This window comes from Carassius carassius, chromosome 4, assembly GCF_963082965.1.
Source record: "Carassius carassius chromosome 4, fCarCar2.1, whole genome shotgun sequence".
Lineage (NCBI taxonomy): Eukaryota > Metazoa > Chordata > Actinopteri > Cypriniformes > Cyprinidae > Carassius > Carassius carassius.
The window spans coordinates 1,667,370-1,684,939 of record NC_081758.1 but is presented as its reverse complement, the minus strand read 5'-3'; the positions used below and the strand labels follow the sequence as shown (position 1 = coordinate 1,684,939).

At 37.0% G+C, this 17,570-nt stretch overlaps 2 protein-coding genes across 2 annotated transcripts in view; both read left to right on the top strand.

Moving 5' to 3' along the window:
* The window catches only part of LOC132132208 (mitochondrial 2-oxoglutarate/malate carrier protein-like), a 15,145-nt gene extending 7,396 nt beyond the window's left edge, over nucleotides 1-7,749 (top strand). Inside the window, exons 5-8 of the mRNA XM_059544526.1 lie at nucleotides 5,147-5,237; nucleotides 5,427-5,526; nucleotides 6,912-6,963; nucleotides 7,310-7,749. Coding sequence (XP_059400509.1) covers nucleotides 5,147-5,237; nucleotides 5,427-5,526; nucleotides 6,912-6,963; nucleotides 7,310-7,465 — 399 coding nt within the window. The 3' untranslated portion in view covers nucleotides 7,466-7,749. The remainder of the gene's footprint in view (nucleotides 1-5,146; nucleotides 5,238-5,426; nucleotides 5,527-6,911; nucleotides 6,964-7,309) is intronic.
* Nucleotides 7,750-8,402: 653 nt separating this feature from the next.
* Nucleotides 8,403-12,482, top strand: LOC132132381 (sperm-associated antigen 7 homolog). Its single transcript, XM_059544750.1, has 7 exons — nucleotides 8,403-8,560; nucleotides 9,146-9,213; nucleotides 9,292-9,380; nucleotides 10,103-10,187; nucleotides 10,759-10,848; nucleotides 10,949-11,105; nucleotides 11,946-12,482. The coding sequence occupies exons 1-7, from the start codon at nucleotides 8,476-8,478 to the stop codon at nucleotides 12,056-12,058; spliced, it is 687 nt and encodes a 228-aa protein (XP_059400733.1). The 5' UTR covers nucleotides 8,403-8,475; the 3' UTR covers nucleotides 12,059-12,482.
* The last annotated feature ends 5,088 nt before the right edge of the window (nucleotides 12,483-17,570 follow it).

The window sequence follows — 17,570 nt, the reverse complement described above, 5'->3', positions numbered from 1 at the left end:
ACGCAACCCTTGTGATTGTTCTCTGTCCAACCTAATTAAGTGACTTTCAGCTGCTCCCATATATGATAAACAGCCATAATCAAGTGAAGACCTCATGAGAGACTGATAAATCCTCAACAATGCTCCTCTTGCAGCTCCCCAGTTCTGACCAGACAAACACCTCAACAAATTATTAACTTTTTTACACTTACTTTGAACATACTCTATATGCTGCTTCCAGGTAAGTTTCTCGTCAAATATAACTCCCAAAAACCTCACAACACTCACCTGTTCCAACTTTTGTTCATAAAGTTTTAATGTAATGTCTTTATGTCGTCTTGAAAAACAAATAACTTGAGTTTTAGTAACAGACATTCTGAAGCCCCACTTATTAGCCCATTCCTCCACCACCACAATTGCATCCTGCATCTTCTTTCCCAGGTACTTTAGATTACGTCCCCGCACCCAAAGGGCTCCATCATCTGCATATAAAGACTTGCCTATACTTCCGTCAATTCTATCAAAAATGTCATTTATCATTATGTTAAAAAGTACTGGACTGCAGACGCTCCCTTGCGGTGTACCGTTCTCTACAGCATATGTACTAGAATATGCCGTGCCAACTCTAACCTCAATTTCTCTTCCAAATAAAAAATCCAGTACCCAATTATAAAGCTTACCTCCAATACCAAGTTTCTCAAACTTCATCAACAATCCCTCCTTCCACAACATATCGTAAGCTTTCTCTATATCAAAGAGGACAGCAACCACTATTTCTTTGTTTGTCTGGGCTTTTCTCACTTCTGACTCCAAACATAAAATTGCATCCATCGTATTTCTTCCCTTACGAAAACCACTTTGAAAAGGACAGAACAAGTTTTTACTTTCCATATAATATGTCAGCCTATCTGTTACTATTCTCTCCATCGTTTTCCCTAACTGTGAGGTAAGCGCAATGGGCCTGTAATTAGAAGGGTCAGTTGCACTCTTACCAGGCTTCAGCACTGGCACTATAACTGCCTGTTTCCACCCACCAGGAATCCTTCCTGTTTCCCAAACCAGATTGAAAAGCTTCAGGACAACATTAAGAGATCTGTCAGTTAAATGTCCAAGCATAGAGTAGCAAATACCATCCTTGCCAGGTGTAGATTGTTTCACATTATAGACAGCCTTCTTCAATTCAAAAATTGAAAAAGGCATATCAAGATCCCGACTTGTGATTCTTTTCCGAACAATAACTCCTGGATTTTCAGCTAAAGCCTCCTCTCTACAGCACTTTACAGTATCTGACAATTTCTCAGAACTGTGTACTTTAACTAAAGTCTCCACCAACAACTCTGCTTTTTCTTTATTACTAACAGCAGTCTGCCCATTACAAAGCAAAACAGGCATAGAATGATTCCTTTTTACACCATTCATTTTCCTAACAACTCCCCATACATCTGACAACTTAGTTTCTCTCCCAATAGTATTACAATATTCCCTCCAGAAAGCCTTTTTTGCAGCTCTAACAGTCCTTCTAACAACAGCCTGTGCTCTCTTATACTGGACTAAAGCCTTAAGTGTATGATTCTTCCTTACCTGCTTAAATGCCTTACTTCTCTGTTTAATTGCAGCACTACACTGCTCATTCCACCATGGTACAGACTTTTTAACTCCTCTTCCACCAGTCTTTGGGATTGAAACCTCAGCCACCTGAAGAATATTAGACACAAATTCAGAGTTAAATAATTCCACATCCTTCAAACACCTTTCATCTAATTCACCACACTTCCTCTCAGCTAAAACTTGAAATAATTCCCAGTTGGCTTTATCTAACCTCCATCTCGGTACCCGCACTTCGTCTTCTTTAATTACATCAATTCCAACTGTTACAATTATAGGGAAGTGATCACTACCCATAGGTAATTCACTTAACACCTCCCATGATGTAATACCTGCCATTCCACTCGATATAAATGTTAAATCCAAATAACTCTCTGTGTTTCTACAACAATCATATCTTGTACCTCTACCATCATTAATGCAAACAAGCGAATTCAATTCAAGGAACTCCTCAATAATCACACCATTTGCATCTGTATTCAGGCTTCCCCATAATACATTATAAGAATTAAAATCACCGCACCACACTATCTTTCCTTGACTCTGCCCACTTACAGCACCTAGGTCCTCAATACTCAACCTCTTACTAGGATTATAAAAATTAACCACTGAAACTTGATCATTACCTATCCAGATTTTAACAACTACTGATTCATATTCCTGCCCCATATTTTCAACTTTATACCTCAGACCATCTTGAACAAATGTTGCTACTCCCCCACCTTGTCTATCCTTCCTATCATTTCTTATTGCTGTGTAACCTTGAATAATAAAATCTAACTGAGGTTTGAGCCATGTCTCCTGAATACATATTATATGGGGCCTATCTTCCAAATCAGAGATGTACTTCTTAAACTCTTGACCATTACTAATGAGACTTCTTGCATTCCACTGGAGGATAATTATCATGAGACAGACGGTACACCACTCCATGTTTGAGGTTGGGATGAAAATTGACTCTCATTTAATCTCTCTTCCACTAATTCCCAGCTAGTATTTTTAAAACCGAGGTACTTCTGCGCTGCTTTTACAATTATTTGAATTTTTTCCGTCTTCCTTTCAGCTTGAGCAGTACAATTAATAATCTCTACCATGAACAAAACAAAGTTATCTTTTCTCATGAGAAGAGTATCTTCTTTGATCTTACTGCATCCTTGACAAGCTGAACTACATGCCTCTACAGCCATTGTTTTGTTCACCTGTACAATTGGCTGAGCAGGTACTTTCCTAGCCGCTTCCGCAAATGAGACCCCAGTTTGGATTTTAACCTTCTGTACTTCTTCAGCTCTTTTGCTAACTGTACATCCCCTATAAGCTGAGCTATGCTCACCTCCACAGTTACAACATTTCAAGGCAGCTCCTTCCTCACACTTCCCATATTCATGATCCCCGGCACATCTCCCACACCTCTGCTTCCCCTTACATACTGCTGCGACATGTCCAAACTTTTGACATTTAAAACATCGAAGTGGTGGAGGGATAAACGGCCTAACACCATAACTCATGTAACCAACACAGACTTTATCTGGTAGAACCCTCTCTTCAAACTTCAACATGACTGAAAAACTATCACTCCTTTCCCCATTTCTGTTCATTTTTAGTCGTCTAACTTCTACAACCTTCCCTCCCGATACATTGGATTTAATTTCTTCGACTGGGACTTCAGGTGGAATGCCTGTAATGACCCCACGCAAATACTTTCCACTGTCAAGCAATTTTCCACTTACATTTTCACCCAAAACTTTACTCAAACTGAGTGCTCTCTCTTTGTGTTTGGCATCATTACAGATGATTAACAAAGACCCGTCCCGCAAGACTTTTGCACATTTCACTTTTCCAACCAGTGTGTTAATCTCTTTTGTAAGCTTAACCGGATTCAACTTACTAAACGACTCGCCCTCTTTAACCAATTTCACAACTACTTTAAACTCCGTTGCTACTTCTACTTCTCCTGCACTGTGTACCTCAGCTTTATCAGACTGAGACGATTCAGTTAACTTTCTAGTCTTTTTACGTTTTCGCCTAACTTTCTGAGTATGCCATATACCATCTTTTTCATTTTCCCCGCCACCGGCACCTACTTCCATTCCGATTTCACTTCCTGAAACATCACTTCCCTCTGCCATCTCTCCGACCATTCCCCCGGCTGCCGTTCTTTCACCAGCAAGCGACGACAACGGCTAATCGAGTCTAAATGGCGGCGTCTCCCATCTGTTTCAAAAACTCTTGCCAGTTTTGCTCAATGCTGGTTGGTACACTGCACCTCAGTGTGATGAGGTTCCTGCACAGTACAAAATGTTTTTAATACACGTCTACACACACCATAAAGCAGAATTCCAAAATTTTTGCTTACACTTCCAGGTTGGACAAGTTTCGAAACCAAGCATTGAAACCATGCAGAAAGAGGCAGATGAAATGGCCGTCAGGGCAGAGAGAAAGCATGACTTCACCTTACTGACAAAATCGAAAAAGTGAGGAGTTAGCAGCTCTAAAACAAAGCTTGGAAAACTTGCAAGAGAGTTTGAGCTAACTCAAACAGTAAAAAAAATACACAAGGTTACTGTGGAGCTTAATACAGTAAATATTTTGGACATATTTTTTTATAATGCCTTTTATTTCTTTGGAGACTGCAGTTGGGGGACGAGGGAAGGGGAAATGTAAAAATGTCAAAAGTTTTCTGTGATAGTGTAGGGGGATAGAATATTCAGTTTGTACAGTATAAAAACCATTATGTCTAAGGAGATTCTCTAGCAGGATAGTGAACCAGACGTGTGTGTGTGTGTGTGTGTATTTGGTGCATTTCTGATTTTATAGTTGGTTTATATCCATAAATGTTATGCTATTTTTAAGAGAGGAGAGAGGAATATATTACTTTAGGCTGTGATTATGTGATCCTTATATTTTATTCCCATCATCATGAAATTTGAAATGTCCTGGAAAATGATCTCTGAAAAAGAGTGGGAACCCTGATAAATTAAGGTCTTAAAATGTCTTAAATCAGAGGCAGAAATATTAAATTCATAAAGTCATTTAAGATTACATTTTGCATTCACTTAAAAAAAAATACTTTCAGTATCTTTGTCTTAAACGTTCTTAAATCAAAATACATTTACTTAAGATGCAAAATTAAGATGTCTTGTTTTCTGAGAAACTAAACAAAATTAACTGTCAGTGGGGTGAAAATGATTTTTCTGACTTGGCAAGTACTGATCTAATTATAAACTCATTTCATTTTGTTAACATTTTCAAACCCAAGACTTCATATCTTTGTGGTTTTGCTTAAATAAATGTGTCTTGATAAATTAATCTTTAGACATTTTAACTTCAAAACAAGAGAACAAAAGAGTAAGGTATTGTGAGCAGAGGTATCCAAGCTTTTGTTTTTGTAAAATTAATTTGAAAAGTAATAAAGATTTATAGGAGGTTGTATTTTCAGACTTTTAAGTGTTGCTAATATTACTCAACTAAACACTTTGCCTTAGAAAGTCTTACATGTACCTTCATCAAACCTGCAGAAACCCTTTGTATATGTAATGTGTGTGTGTTTTGTTTTTTAATGTAGGGTTGTATACCCACCATGGCCAGAGCAGTCGTTGTGAATGCAGCCCAACTTGCCTCATATTCCCAGTCCAAACAAGCACTGTTGGACTCTGGTATCCACCTTCTTCTATCTTCTCAGTCACAAACTTGTACTGTCTGCTCTCTAGGCATCTAGCTATACCACATATATGTTATGTACCATGTTACTTGCAGACGTTTCATTGAGTGTGTGTTGTTCTGAATGAGTGAGTTGTGAACTGAGGTCAAACTGAAAAGTTCTGTGTGTGTGTGTGTGTGTACAGGTTATTTCAGAGATGGTATCTTGTGTCACTTCTGTGCCAGTATGATCAGTGGACTGGTCACCACTGCTGCCTCCATGCCAGTGGACATCGTTAAGACCAGGTACACCAGTTTTAACTTTTGTGATTTATTACTAGACATAGGGTGGTGTGATGATATATCAATGTGATGATCCAACCCTCTACATTGCGACTAAATCCCTTGCATATGCAACTAAATCTTCACTCTGGCGACTAAATGATGTATAATATTAGCCAATGGCTAATAAATTATCAGATTTTACTCGCCAGTGTGTGAGTTTGAGGCTGAGTATAAGTTTAGCACAGATATATATTCATTCGCCGAACACTGATTGAGGGCTTGAGAGTTTCACTCTCCATCATGCGATCTGTGATATTTTTCAGTTCATCTCAATGGATACACAGCGCACCTGTGTTTGTGTATTTGGTGTACCTTAAACTCTAGTGTGAAGACACATGACTTCAAAGTGAGAGAGACAGAGAGCCAGCGAGCCTTACATATCATGCGGAGTTGACGCGTTACATGTAAACCATGGTCTTTGTTGTATTTTCAGGTCCTTTGGATTTTTTCTTTCTTTCAGTTTTTAAAAACAGATGGGTTTTCTGGTAGTGGGCAGAACTAATGCGCAAACGACAATCTCTTTGGCTGGTGCTCATGTATTATCGTCCCTGTTTTGATTTCAGCAAATCAGTTCCCGTGAATGGACACAATCTGATTAATATTCATGAATCCAGCAGCTCGTTCATCTTTAGTGCATGTTTTACTGTTGTTATGAGTAGAATTCGGATTATTATTATCTTCTCATCAGTATTATTAATCTTTTTTTCCACTTTTTTTTTTTTTTTACAGTAACACTGAATGACAAACAAAGCACCACCACCAGTCCTAAATTCAGTTAAAATGTCTGTGCATTCATACATGGTTATGAATTATAATTACTAAAGTTCTATCATTAAATAGTACTTGATTATCCAGATATCATATTGTAATGCTTGACTGACTGATGTTAAGTATGTACTTTCAAGTATTTAAAAAGCTGTGCCATTTTAAAAACATATACAGTATTATACAGTGTGTGTGTGTGTGTGTGTGTGTGTATATATAATATCTCTCTCTCTCTCTCTCAGTCTGGCGAGTAAACAAAAAAATTTACTAGCCAATGGCAATTCAATTCCCAAGGTGTCCGTAGAGGGTTGGGATCTATGTGATTTAGGCTGTGATGTAAATATTAGGGCTATTTCGTTAATCGAGTAATCGGTTGACTATTCTACTGATCGTCGAAAACAACGTCAGAATGGACCTTCTGCCATCAGTGGTTCAATAGTAACATTATGAAACCACGAGAATACTTTTTGTACATGAATAAAACAAAAATAACAACATTATTCAACAATTCCTTTCTCAACAGATTCTGTAGAAATTGTGTTGAATATTTAATGCTGACATATATCTCCTTCTTTCAAAAGAATCCAGAACATGAGAAAGATTGATGGGAAGCCGGAGTACAGGAATGGTTTGGTAAGTTTTCATCTCACTCATACTCAATCTCTCACCAAGGAAATACAGCAATAACTAAAGCGGGTTTTTATTCTTTGACCTTGAATGCATGTGAGACTCCCAAAACAATAATAGGAACCTTAAAATGACATAATAGATGGCACTTTAACTGATGTAAAATAAAATAAAAATTATATATATATATATATATATATATATATATATATATATATATATATATATATATATATATATATATATATATATATATATATATATATATATATATATATATATATATATATATATATATATATATATATATATATATGTATATCTCTCTCTCTCTCTCTGACCCTGTCTGTAGGATGTGTTGGTGAAGGTCATCAGGAAGGAAGGATTCTTCAGTCTGTGGAAGGGTTTTACTCCGTATTATGCTCGTCTTGGGCCACACACCGTTCTCACCTTCATCTTCCTGGAGCAGATGAACAGATTCTACAAGATCTATTTCCTTGACTCCTAGATTCCCCCTTGAGCTCTTCACTGGTGGACGCTGCGGGCCATGTTTCCACATGTTTCTCTCCCACATTTCTGTTTTTGATGGTTGGTAACTGAACCAGTGTCCCAGCTGGGTTAGTAACTATCTCTTATGTTACACTGACTGATTCGCTAAACTGTAAAGTGCATTGAAAGGAGGGATCATCACATTTGGTGATGTTTGCTAACGGTGAGCAGAGCACAATTAATTTGGAAAGTGTGTTGTAATAAATATAATGTGGTGTGATAATGCCAATACCACACCTGACAGCGTGTTGTGATGTATTAAATGATGTAACGAGGTATTTGAGAATACATTTCGTGGTCTGAGGAGCTAGACACAACTGGATATTTCTTTCCTAGTGTGTGAGGTGTATTGTATTCCTTTTCATTGAAGAGCAGTATCCAACAGAGCCCAGCTTTTTATACAAAACGAAATGCCGCGGTTGTGGCTTTCATCAAGTAAAGAAGCTATTTAAAAAAAAAAAAAACTGTCATTGTGGTGTTTCTCATTTGCTTGCTCTGCAGGAATGACGAACAAACACAACTTCTGCAATCTGACTAAAACCAGTCCATTAAATGAAACCTGAGGTAACCTGAAGACATGAGCATTCAGCTGTTAAAGCTGTAGTGCTGGCTTTGACTCATACAACATTTCTGTATGCACCAGAAGTAGCAAAGTGATAATTGGTCAAATATTACCAATATATAAAACAATCCTGAAAATATGAGAATAAATGACAATTCTAGAAAAAGTATGAATCACAAATTATCAATACACATAATACCCATCACATACAACGCAGCTCTGTGAGAGTTTAGTTGTATTATGGTCGATTACTAATTTACGAAACTGAGCTGGTGTCACGGCTGTAAAGGTCATATAACTAATGCTTTATATTCGAACGGCGGATTAAACCAGTGACGTCACTGCGTTTGGACCACATTACCCATAATGCCAAGCGAGCTTCCGGCGAAAAATTAGACAGTCCAAAGATGGCGGACCTCCTGGGCTCGATCCTGAGCTCGATGGAAAAGCCTCCGACGGCTCACAACCAAGAAAGCCGACGGAAAGCTAAAGGTAGAAAAGATTTTAACCCTACGAATGCGCTTGCTCACAGTGTAGAAGACGAACCCGAGCTTGTTTGTAGGTTTCCGAGAGAAACCTGAGAAATATCCGAGTGCCCTCTGCGACACTAACTGTGATCAAACAACCAATCAGCGCCCGAGAAACGATCGCCGTGCGTGCACGCGTAACCACTACGCACGTCTGCCGTTGAAAACACGGGCTACAGCAAAAACCGAAAGCTAAAAATAAATTAACATTTTCTTACGATAAGATTGTGTTTTGTTAACGTCTACACCTGCTCCTCTAACAATAATGCAAAAATAGTAATTATTGTACATTGTGAGAAAAATTGATGATTAAAATTGATGATTTTTTTTTTGTTGTATCCCTTCTAGCAAGTTGGTTTGTTTATACATTAGATTTATTAAATTGCCTCACAAATAGTCCATAAAATGCGTTGTGTTAAAATACACAATGAGGAAGATCCCAGACATAAACAATGACAGTATTTAATATATTTCTCACGGACAGTTCACACATACATGTGGTGCATAATGAATGTGATTTGATAAAATATTTTGATTAATCAACGTGCAGAACAAGCAGCCAGACTGAAGAAGATGGAGGAGGACGAGAAGAGGAAGAAGGCAGAGTTTAGAAAGAAGGTATAGCATGCTCTCTCACATCTGTGTCTCATGAGCTGGATCCTGTGATCCACTGAGTGTGTATGTGTTTCTCATCAGATGGAGAAGGAGGTGTCTGACTTCATTCAGGACAGCACCCTGCAGAAGAAGACCTACGAGCCCATGAGCAAGATCAAGAGAAGTATACTGTGAGCTCAGCACGCTGTTATCCTCGTACTTTACATTCACTTTCACTTTTAGAATCTGTGTGGTTAAGTCTGATTTCCTGTTTTTTTATTTTTATTTTTTTAAGTTGTAATTATTTTAGTACTTTTATAGTCATTTTTATTATAGTTGTAACTATAGTCTTTAGTATAATCAAGTTCAACTAAATTAAGTGAGAAATGTTGCCTTTGCAACTAGCTTAAAGAAACTTTATTTTATTAGTTTGTTTTATTTTTATTGCAAGTAATGTAAAGGTTTTTAATGGTTTTAGTTCTAGTTAACTGTATTGTTGCGTGATTCAAGTTGATCTTTATCCAGTTTAGTTTTTTATATATACTTAAATATATATATATTTATATATATTTATATATATATATTTGAAATGTTGCCTTGGTAACAAATCGAATAAAATCAGTTTAAGCTGAAGGACAAAAAAAAGGTTTACTAAAACTGAAATAAAAATGAATTAAGGTTAAATAGAAACAAAATTTAAAAAATGACAAAGTAGCATAAAATTGTTCAAATGTAAAATATAAAAACAAAGCTATTCAAACAATTAATGAACACTGTAAAATAATCCTGAAACAGCAGTATGCCCCAGGGATCTGTTTCGTGCCGTGGAAATGTCTGCACAGTAACAGACTCGTGGATGTATTCTGAGGAGTCTGTGCTGTGAACCTGACACATGTTCACCCGTGTCTCTCAGGCATGATGTGGCCGAGGTGGCTGGCCTCACGTCCTTTTCCTTCGGTGAAGATGAAGAGAGCAGATACGTCATGCTGTTTAAACGGGTAAGTGTATATATATATAAAAACAGACATGTTGCCTTTGCAACTAAATATGTTTAAACTGAAGTACAGAAAATACTGTTTAGCAAAACTGAAATTAAAATGATTTAAAGCTACATAGAAACAAAATAAAAAAATGGCAAAATCAAATAAAATTGCTAAAATTAAAATGAAAAAACAAAGCATATTCAGACAAATAATAAACCCTTTAATAGTATAGAAATAATACTAAAATAGCTATAATTTTAGGTACTACGTGAAGCATAAATCAGCAGTGTCAGCATTAATATTTTAATGAACTGGTGTTAATTATGTAGAGTTCATCAGATATGAAACAGCTTCAGTTGTAAAGCAGCTCAGTTCAGTTCATCTTTTGGTCTTAAACTCTATATTCATTTCTGAATGAATCAGTCGTTTGAATGAATTGAATGAATAAATTCATTGAGCCATTTACCGCCACCTACTGGCTGTTTTAGTTTAATAATAATCAATAATATTTCCATATTAATAATACAACATTAAAGGGTTGGTTCATCCAAAAATGAAGTTTCTGTCATCATTTATGGTAATGAAGGAGTTTGCACCATCGGATGAAGAACTGGAGGCTTATCGGAAAGGTGAGGAGTGGGACCCGCAGAAGGCTGAGGAGCGACGACGGAGGAAGGTGAATACTGTTCACAATCCTGCAGAGTCTGTCTGAATGTTGGTCTTTTGATTGTCTGCGTGTTGAAGTGTGTGTGATTGATTCACTGCTTGTTCTTCAGGAACAGGCTGCTCTGGAGACCGAAGAGGCCAGTCGCTCTCAGAAGAGGCCTGCGTCGCCCAGCTCAAACTACAGAGACAAATACAGCCATCTGATTGGAACATCTGCTGCTAAAGACGCCGCCCACACGCTTCAGGCCAACCAATCATACGGCTGTGGTGAGTACAGTTACAGAAATTGGACTCTTAGTAAAAAGTCAAACCGAGAAAAAAATTAAATCAAATCCTAAAAAAAAAACTAGTTTTTTGCAACAGGATTGTGAAACTGTTTATATTTCAGATTTAGTATGTTCAGTAAAGCTAAATATAAATGTATAAATAAAAGCCAAAGGAAAAACAAGATTACTAAAAATGTAATTAAATTGAAAACTGGACTGAAAAAATAAAAGTATAGTAAAATCAAAATATAGTAAAATAACCACAGTTTAAGTGTAATAATAATAATAATAATAATAATAAAAAATCATGACGATTTCTTCCTCTAATATGCTGTAGGTCATTACCAAAATGTGATTAATGTAATTTAATTGATTTGCTGTTACAGGAAATATTTTTAGACCGCCGTTTAGCACATCCAATCACATTTTTGAGCCAGAATTATCAGAGAAAAGTTTATTCAAGAGAACGAACATCTAGCGATGAATCATACAGCCCTAACATGAGCGAGAGATCGACACAAAACATTTAGTAAATTAATAATTATAAAGCAGTGTTGATTCTGTATCTTCCAGATATGAATTCTGTGTAACGTTGAAGATGTCAAATTCCTGGTTATATCATTATTCTTTATTTAGTCAATAATAATCAGATTTGTGTCAGAAAAGTACACAAGCATTAGGTTAACCGAAGTTATGTGATGTGCACAAGGCTCAAAACATTTGTGCTTCTCTTAACCGATCTTAATAGCAGCTGTTAATGCCATACCCAATAAAATATCTCCTGTAGACTTGCTTTTGTGACAGTCCAGTATCCAGATTAACTGTTGTCTGGTTGTTACAGTCCCTGTGGCCAATAAGAGAGACACGCGCTCCATTGAGGAAGCCATGAACGAGATCCGAGCCAAGAAAAGGCAGAAGAAAGGCGAGGAGGACGGCGCTGGCAGCAGTGTGTGATCAGAGTTTATACAGAGGAGCGATGGAGCAGGATTCGAGTCCTACAGCAAGCTTTCAGATGAACGGCAGGGTTCGTGAAGTGTCATGCACATAAAGGCAGTGCAGAACTGCTTCCATATTACTGTCCCAAATCATCTGTTTTTAGGATAAACCCAAACATGTGGTGTGTAATGTTGCAAGTCCCCTGTGTTTTGTCATGATGCTCTTTTTAAAGTTAGGAATGGTTTTAAGATGGTTTGCGTGTGCATTTCTGGAGAGAGTCCTATTTATTGTCTGGACATAACTGTGCTGTGTTTGTCTGACTCAAGGCCATTTCATGTTCATTTTAAGTCATGAAACAGAAACAGTATGTGCTTGAACTAGGAGCTGTTTCTTGTTACTGTTTACTTGCTTTGTTTTAAAATAAATTTGGTTGAGGACTGTTTTTAAGTGATCTTGTTCTTTTATGTACAGTAGAGCTGTTGTATTGTGTGAGTCTTGCCTACATCTGACATCCATTTAGATTTGTGTTTAAACTATTGTGTCTGTTTATATGGACTAGATAAATCAAACTTGATGTTAGATGGTTTAGTCTGTTATAATGACACAAAAAATATATATTATTTTAAAATAAAGATTCAGAATCAGTTCTGCTGAGAACAAACCATATTCACAGTCTCTGTAGTGATTGATGCAGTTATTTACCCTTATTGTGTTTTTGGAAGACAAATTGGGCAAATACAATTTTATTTTTGTCTTAAGTCTTTTTCTTAATATTTCTATCACCTTATTTTACATATAATTTTTTTTGAACTCTTACTCATTTGACATTTATTGTGATTTTTCTATTTTCGTTTATTTGACTAAATATTGCATTAGTAACTTCAAATTCAGTATTTATTAAAAAAAAAAATTTAGTATTTACATAACATTTACATTTAGTCATTACACAGGCACAAAAATGTTACCTAAAAGAACGGGACGCTACTGTTGGAGGCACTTATTTAAAAAATAAATAATAAAAATAGTCAAAAAAATAAAAAAAGAAGAGAATGCTAATGATAGAGGCTCTTTTTATAATAATAATAATAAAAAAGTATGCATTTAGCAGACGCTCTTATTCAAAGCGACTTGCATTGTATTCAGTCTAACAGTTTTTACCTAACAAATAAATAATGTAATTATATTATTTATATTATTTTTTTTTATAATAAATAAAAATAATAGAAGATAGAATAGAATTAGAATAGAGTGCAAGTGTTAGAGGGTCAAATTATTATTATAAATTTAACCTTTAACCCGGTTTTATAATTGTATTTTTTGTCTATAAAACACGCTTCCGGCTTTGCTACCGTTCGGACATTCTAGCTTACTGCTCTGCGCTTTGCTTCTTATTTCTGTACTTTTCTCTGATTTTTCTAAGATTTCTACATCGGCAGATCAGCACAGAGCACAAAAAACAGATTTTTTGGCACAAACGCTAAAACTAAAAACTCTTTGGGACTGGAATAATACTACAAAAAGAAAACTTTGCCTCCCACTGCCAGCAGCTTACATTCCAGAGAGGGGAAAACAACTGCCTACATTCAAACAGAAGAGAGAGAAAATGCCTCCTGTTGGATCTACTTGTTGCATGAACTGCTGCAAACTTCTACAAAGGATTGTGACTCTTGAAACAAAGTTACTTGCTGGACTTCCAAAACAGACGTAACACTCAGCAGATTTGAAGCATTAATGAATGTGGGTGAGGAATCCCCAAATGTATTTAAACATGGATCTGATCAGCCAGCAGCTAACATCGCTACTAACAGGCGCTCAAGGACGAGCAGACAGCGGCTTTCAGCTCAGAGCGCAGCCGAGCCCAGGACTCTGATAGTGGGGGACTGTTATCAGAAACATCCGTAGCAGGACTACAACAACATGCTGCCTTCCTCAAGCAACGGTCTCTGATGTGAACAAGGAACTTCAGAACATTCTGATGAAGCACAAGACTGCAAATCGAATCATCATCCATGTGGGGAAGAATGATATTCGGAAAGAGCAGTCAGAACTCCTTAAGAAGGACTTCAGTGAACTCTTTGAAACACTTCTAAGACTCAAAGTTCAGTCGTGATCAGTGGATCACTCCCAGCAAGGGGAACATATATGTTTTCACGGTTGCTTGGGCTGAACACATGGCTACATAGATCTTGTAATATAAAAGGAGTGAATTTCATCGACAACTTCAATCTTTTCTGGGGCCATAGACAGTTGTTTAAACCGGATGGCCTCCACCCAAACAAACTTGGTGCTAGAGTGTTTAAGGACAATATCTACTTTTCCCTCCGTCATCCTTCAGCAGAGTGTGTCAATCCATTCAGCACACACACACCGGGTCCGAGCCATTATGTGGTTGACATATCCCAAAAGGACACTGATAACACCACGCAGCCAAAACAAGCACTGCTCATGGACACTATCCCAGCTGAGCCATGCCCACAGAGCTCCTCAAGGACTGACTGTGATGTATCAAAACAGCTACAAGATTCAGCACCCAGGGATGACTTTCTGGAAAACAGCCAGGGAAGCCAGGACAACATATCACAGCCACCGGAAACACCAGAGACAGCCCATCTTACCAGACACATTATCCCTTTATCGAAACATGGCTTGATGAAAGCTGCAACAGTCCTCAATGAAGCAGCCCCTCCTAACTTCACTTACATGAGTGTCTGCAGGACTGTTAGGAGAGGTGGAGGTGTAGCTGCTCTATTTAAAGATGTCTATCAATGCAAGCAGGTGTCATTTGGTCAGTACTTGTCTTTTGAATATCTAGGGATTGTGCTGAAAGGTGCTCCACACATTCTGTTTATTATTATTTACAGGCCTCCAAAATATTCTCCAGCTTTTGTTGAAGAGGTCACAGAAATGTTATCAATGATTTCCTCAGAGTTTGACTGTTTTGCTATTGCAGGGGATTTTAATATTCACATAGATAATGCAGAAAACAAAACTACAAAAGAAATGATAACGGTTCTAAACACTTTTGACTTGACTCAGCATGTGCATGGACCCACACACAAAGGTGGACACACTCTAGACTTAATCATCAGTAGGGGTCTAAACATTTCATCCATTGTTATTAAGGACATAGCACTATCTGATCACTTCTGTATTTTCTTTGATATATTGATGTCTGCTACAACTGAATCTAGATCGGTCTCTGTCAGAAGGAGATGCATTAACGAGAACACAAGTGTACTATTTATGGAGGCTATATCTTTAACACCAAGCATTTCTGCAGATTCTGTTGATACTCTCCTTGATTCCTTCAACTCAAAAGTTAAGAATGTTATTGATGATATTGCTCCAATAATAATCAGAAAGAAAACAAACAGACAGAAATCAGTTTGGAGAAGATCAACAGCAATTCAGACTATGAAAAGACAATGCAGAAAAGACGAAACTTGAAATTCACTATAGCATCTATAAAGACAGCCTTCATGCTTTTAATGTGAAACTAGCCACAGCTAGACAGAATTTCTTCTCAAACCTTATAAACAGTAACTTAAATAACACTCGTACTCTTTTTGCCACTGTTGAGAGACTGTAAAACCCCCCAAGTCAGATTCCCAGTGAAATGCTCTCAGACAGCAAATACAATGAGTTTGCTTCCTTCTTTTCTGAGAAGATCATCAAAATCAGGAAGGCGATTAGCACATCCTCAAGTAATGCAGAGGTCAGACAGATTATGCCACAATATCAAAAAGATACTATGTCTATTTTTGAAACAATTGATAGCAACATTCTGGAAGACATAGTGCAGCACCTAAAATCATCAACCTGCTATCTTGACACACTTCCCACATCTTTTTTCAAAAGTGTGCTTAACTGCTTAGAAGCAGATCTTTTAGAAGTGGTGAGCGCCTCACTTCTTTCTGGGACATTTCCAAACTCCTTAAAAACTGCAGTTGTTAAGCCCCTCCTGAAAAAGAGCAATCTTGATAACACCATTTTGAGCAATTTTAGACCAATATCTAATCTTCCTTTTATAGGCAAAATTATAGAAAGGGTAGTTTTTAATCAGCTGAACAAATACTTAAACTCAAATGGATACCTGGACAATTTTCAATCTGGTTTTCGACCGCATCACAGCACAGAGATATGGAATGCCAAAGCTGACAATTTTAAAAATAAATAAATACATAAATAAATATAAAAATAAATGAAAATAAGAACAAATAAATACATAAATATATAAATAAATATACATAGAAAACCAAAAAAATGAAAATAAATAATTATTTATACATTTATTTCCATATTTATGTATATATTTATTTTTTTCCATATTTATTTATTTATTATTTTATTCATTTATACATTTATTCATTTCTACATTTATTTATTTATACATTTATTTATTTTCACATGTATTTATTTATACATTTATTTATTCATTTATTTCTTCCTACATTTCTTCCTGCGTAGGGTAATGAGGAGGGCGTGGTTTACCTCAGACATAGCAATCGAGCTCAGAGTAAGCGAAGGCGAAGGGTTGAGGCCACAGTGACGCCTATTGTGTGGCGAAATACAATTAGTATAGCTCACTGACGTTGATACGGTCTGTGACTGCGAGGTATATGGTCAAAATCCTAAATCTTACTGTGTGACATGGATAGGCTACTCTTTATTCCGGACATGGCCGTAGAACATCGTTTGGTCTGGATTTGTAAAATGTCCTGGGCTAACAAACATGAAACAGGGACTCTGCAGTGCTTAATTTGTAAATTGCGAGGTCCCGGAACAAAGCAGGGCAACGGATGCCGGATGCATGTGATTACAGGAGGGAGAGGTGACGGAGCACTCGCGCAATCACATTGGTCAGCAGTTTAAGTGATTGACTGCATGCATCAGTTGCTTTTAGGGTCTGTATGTTCATGAATAACATGGAAATGCCATGCAATTTTAAAACAACAATTTCCAGGCCTAAAAACGTTTTGAAAAAGTTGTGGAATTTTATTTTACAAATCTCTGTATACTAGAGTCCTAAATTTCGGTGGGGGACTGTGTAGCTATGCCACATGGTTTTAATAATTCTCGCAGCTTTCAAGTTTATAATGAGAAAAATTCCTGCATTTATTCAACATAGCTTGTAGGTTTGAATAATAAAAATTAATCCACGCAAAATTTAAGATTAAATAATTCATTCGAAACCAGTCTTCGAATCCATGAACTCTCTCGCGCGCTTCTCATCAGCGCATCTCGTCTGCACAGTGACCTGCAGCACGCGCCGACACAAGACTTCACTCGCATCTCGGGACAGCTGACAGAACAGTCACATGACTAATCGGGTCATTGTTGCATTGTCACAAAAATGTATAATTTGCACACATTTTTCAGTATTTTAAGCCATGGTACTCGCGCGCTCCGAAGGCTGTATTATGTGACCTCACAGTCACATCCAAAGTTCACGCGTATAAAGCCGCCTCGCGAGTAGCCTATTATATGAGTTATTTTTCGTAGTTTGTTGAGCTTAAGCAATCAAATACAC

What these genes read in the sequence shown, in the direction of transcription:
- LOC132132381 (XM_059544750.1), top strand. Translation starts at nt 8,476, where the DNA reads ATGGCGGACCTCCTGGGCTCGATCCTGAGCTCGATGGAAAAGCCTCCG. An exon ending in AGGCAGAGTTTAGAAAGAAG is followed by an intron (nt 9,214 to 9,291) that starts GTATAGCATGCT and finishes GTTTCTCATCAG; the next exon opens with ATGGAGAAGGAGGTGTCTGA. An exon ending in CAACCAATCATACGGCTGTG is followed by an intron (nt 11,106 to 11,945) that starts GTGAGTACAGTT and finishes TGGTTGTTACAG; the next exon opens with TCCCTGTGGCCAATAAGAGA.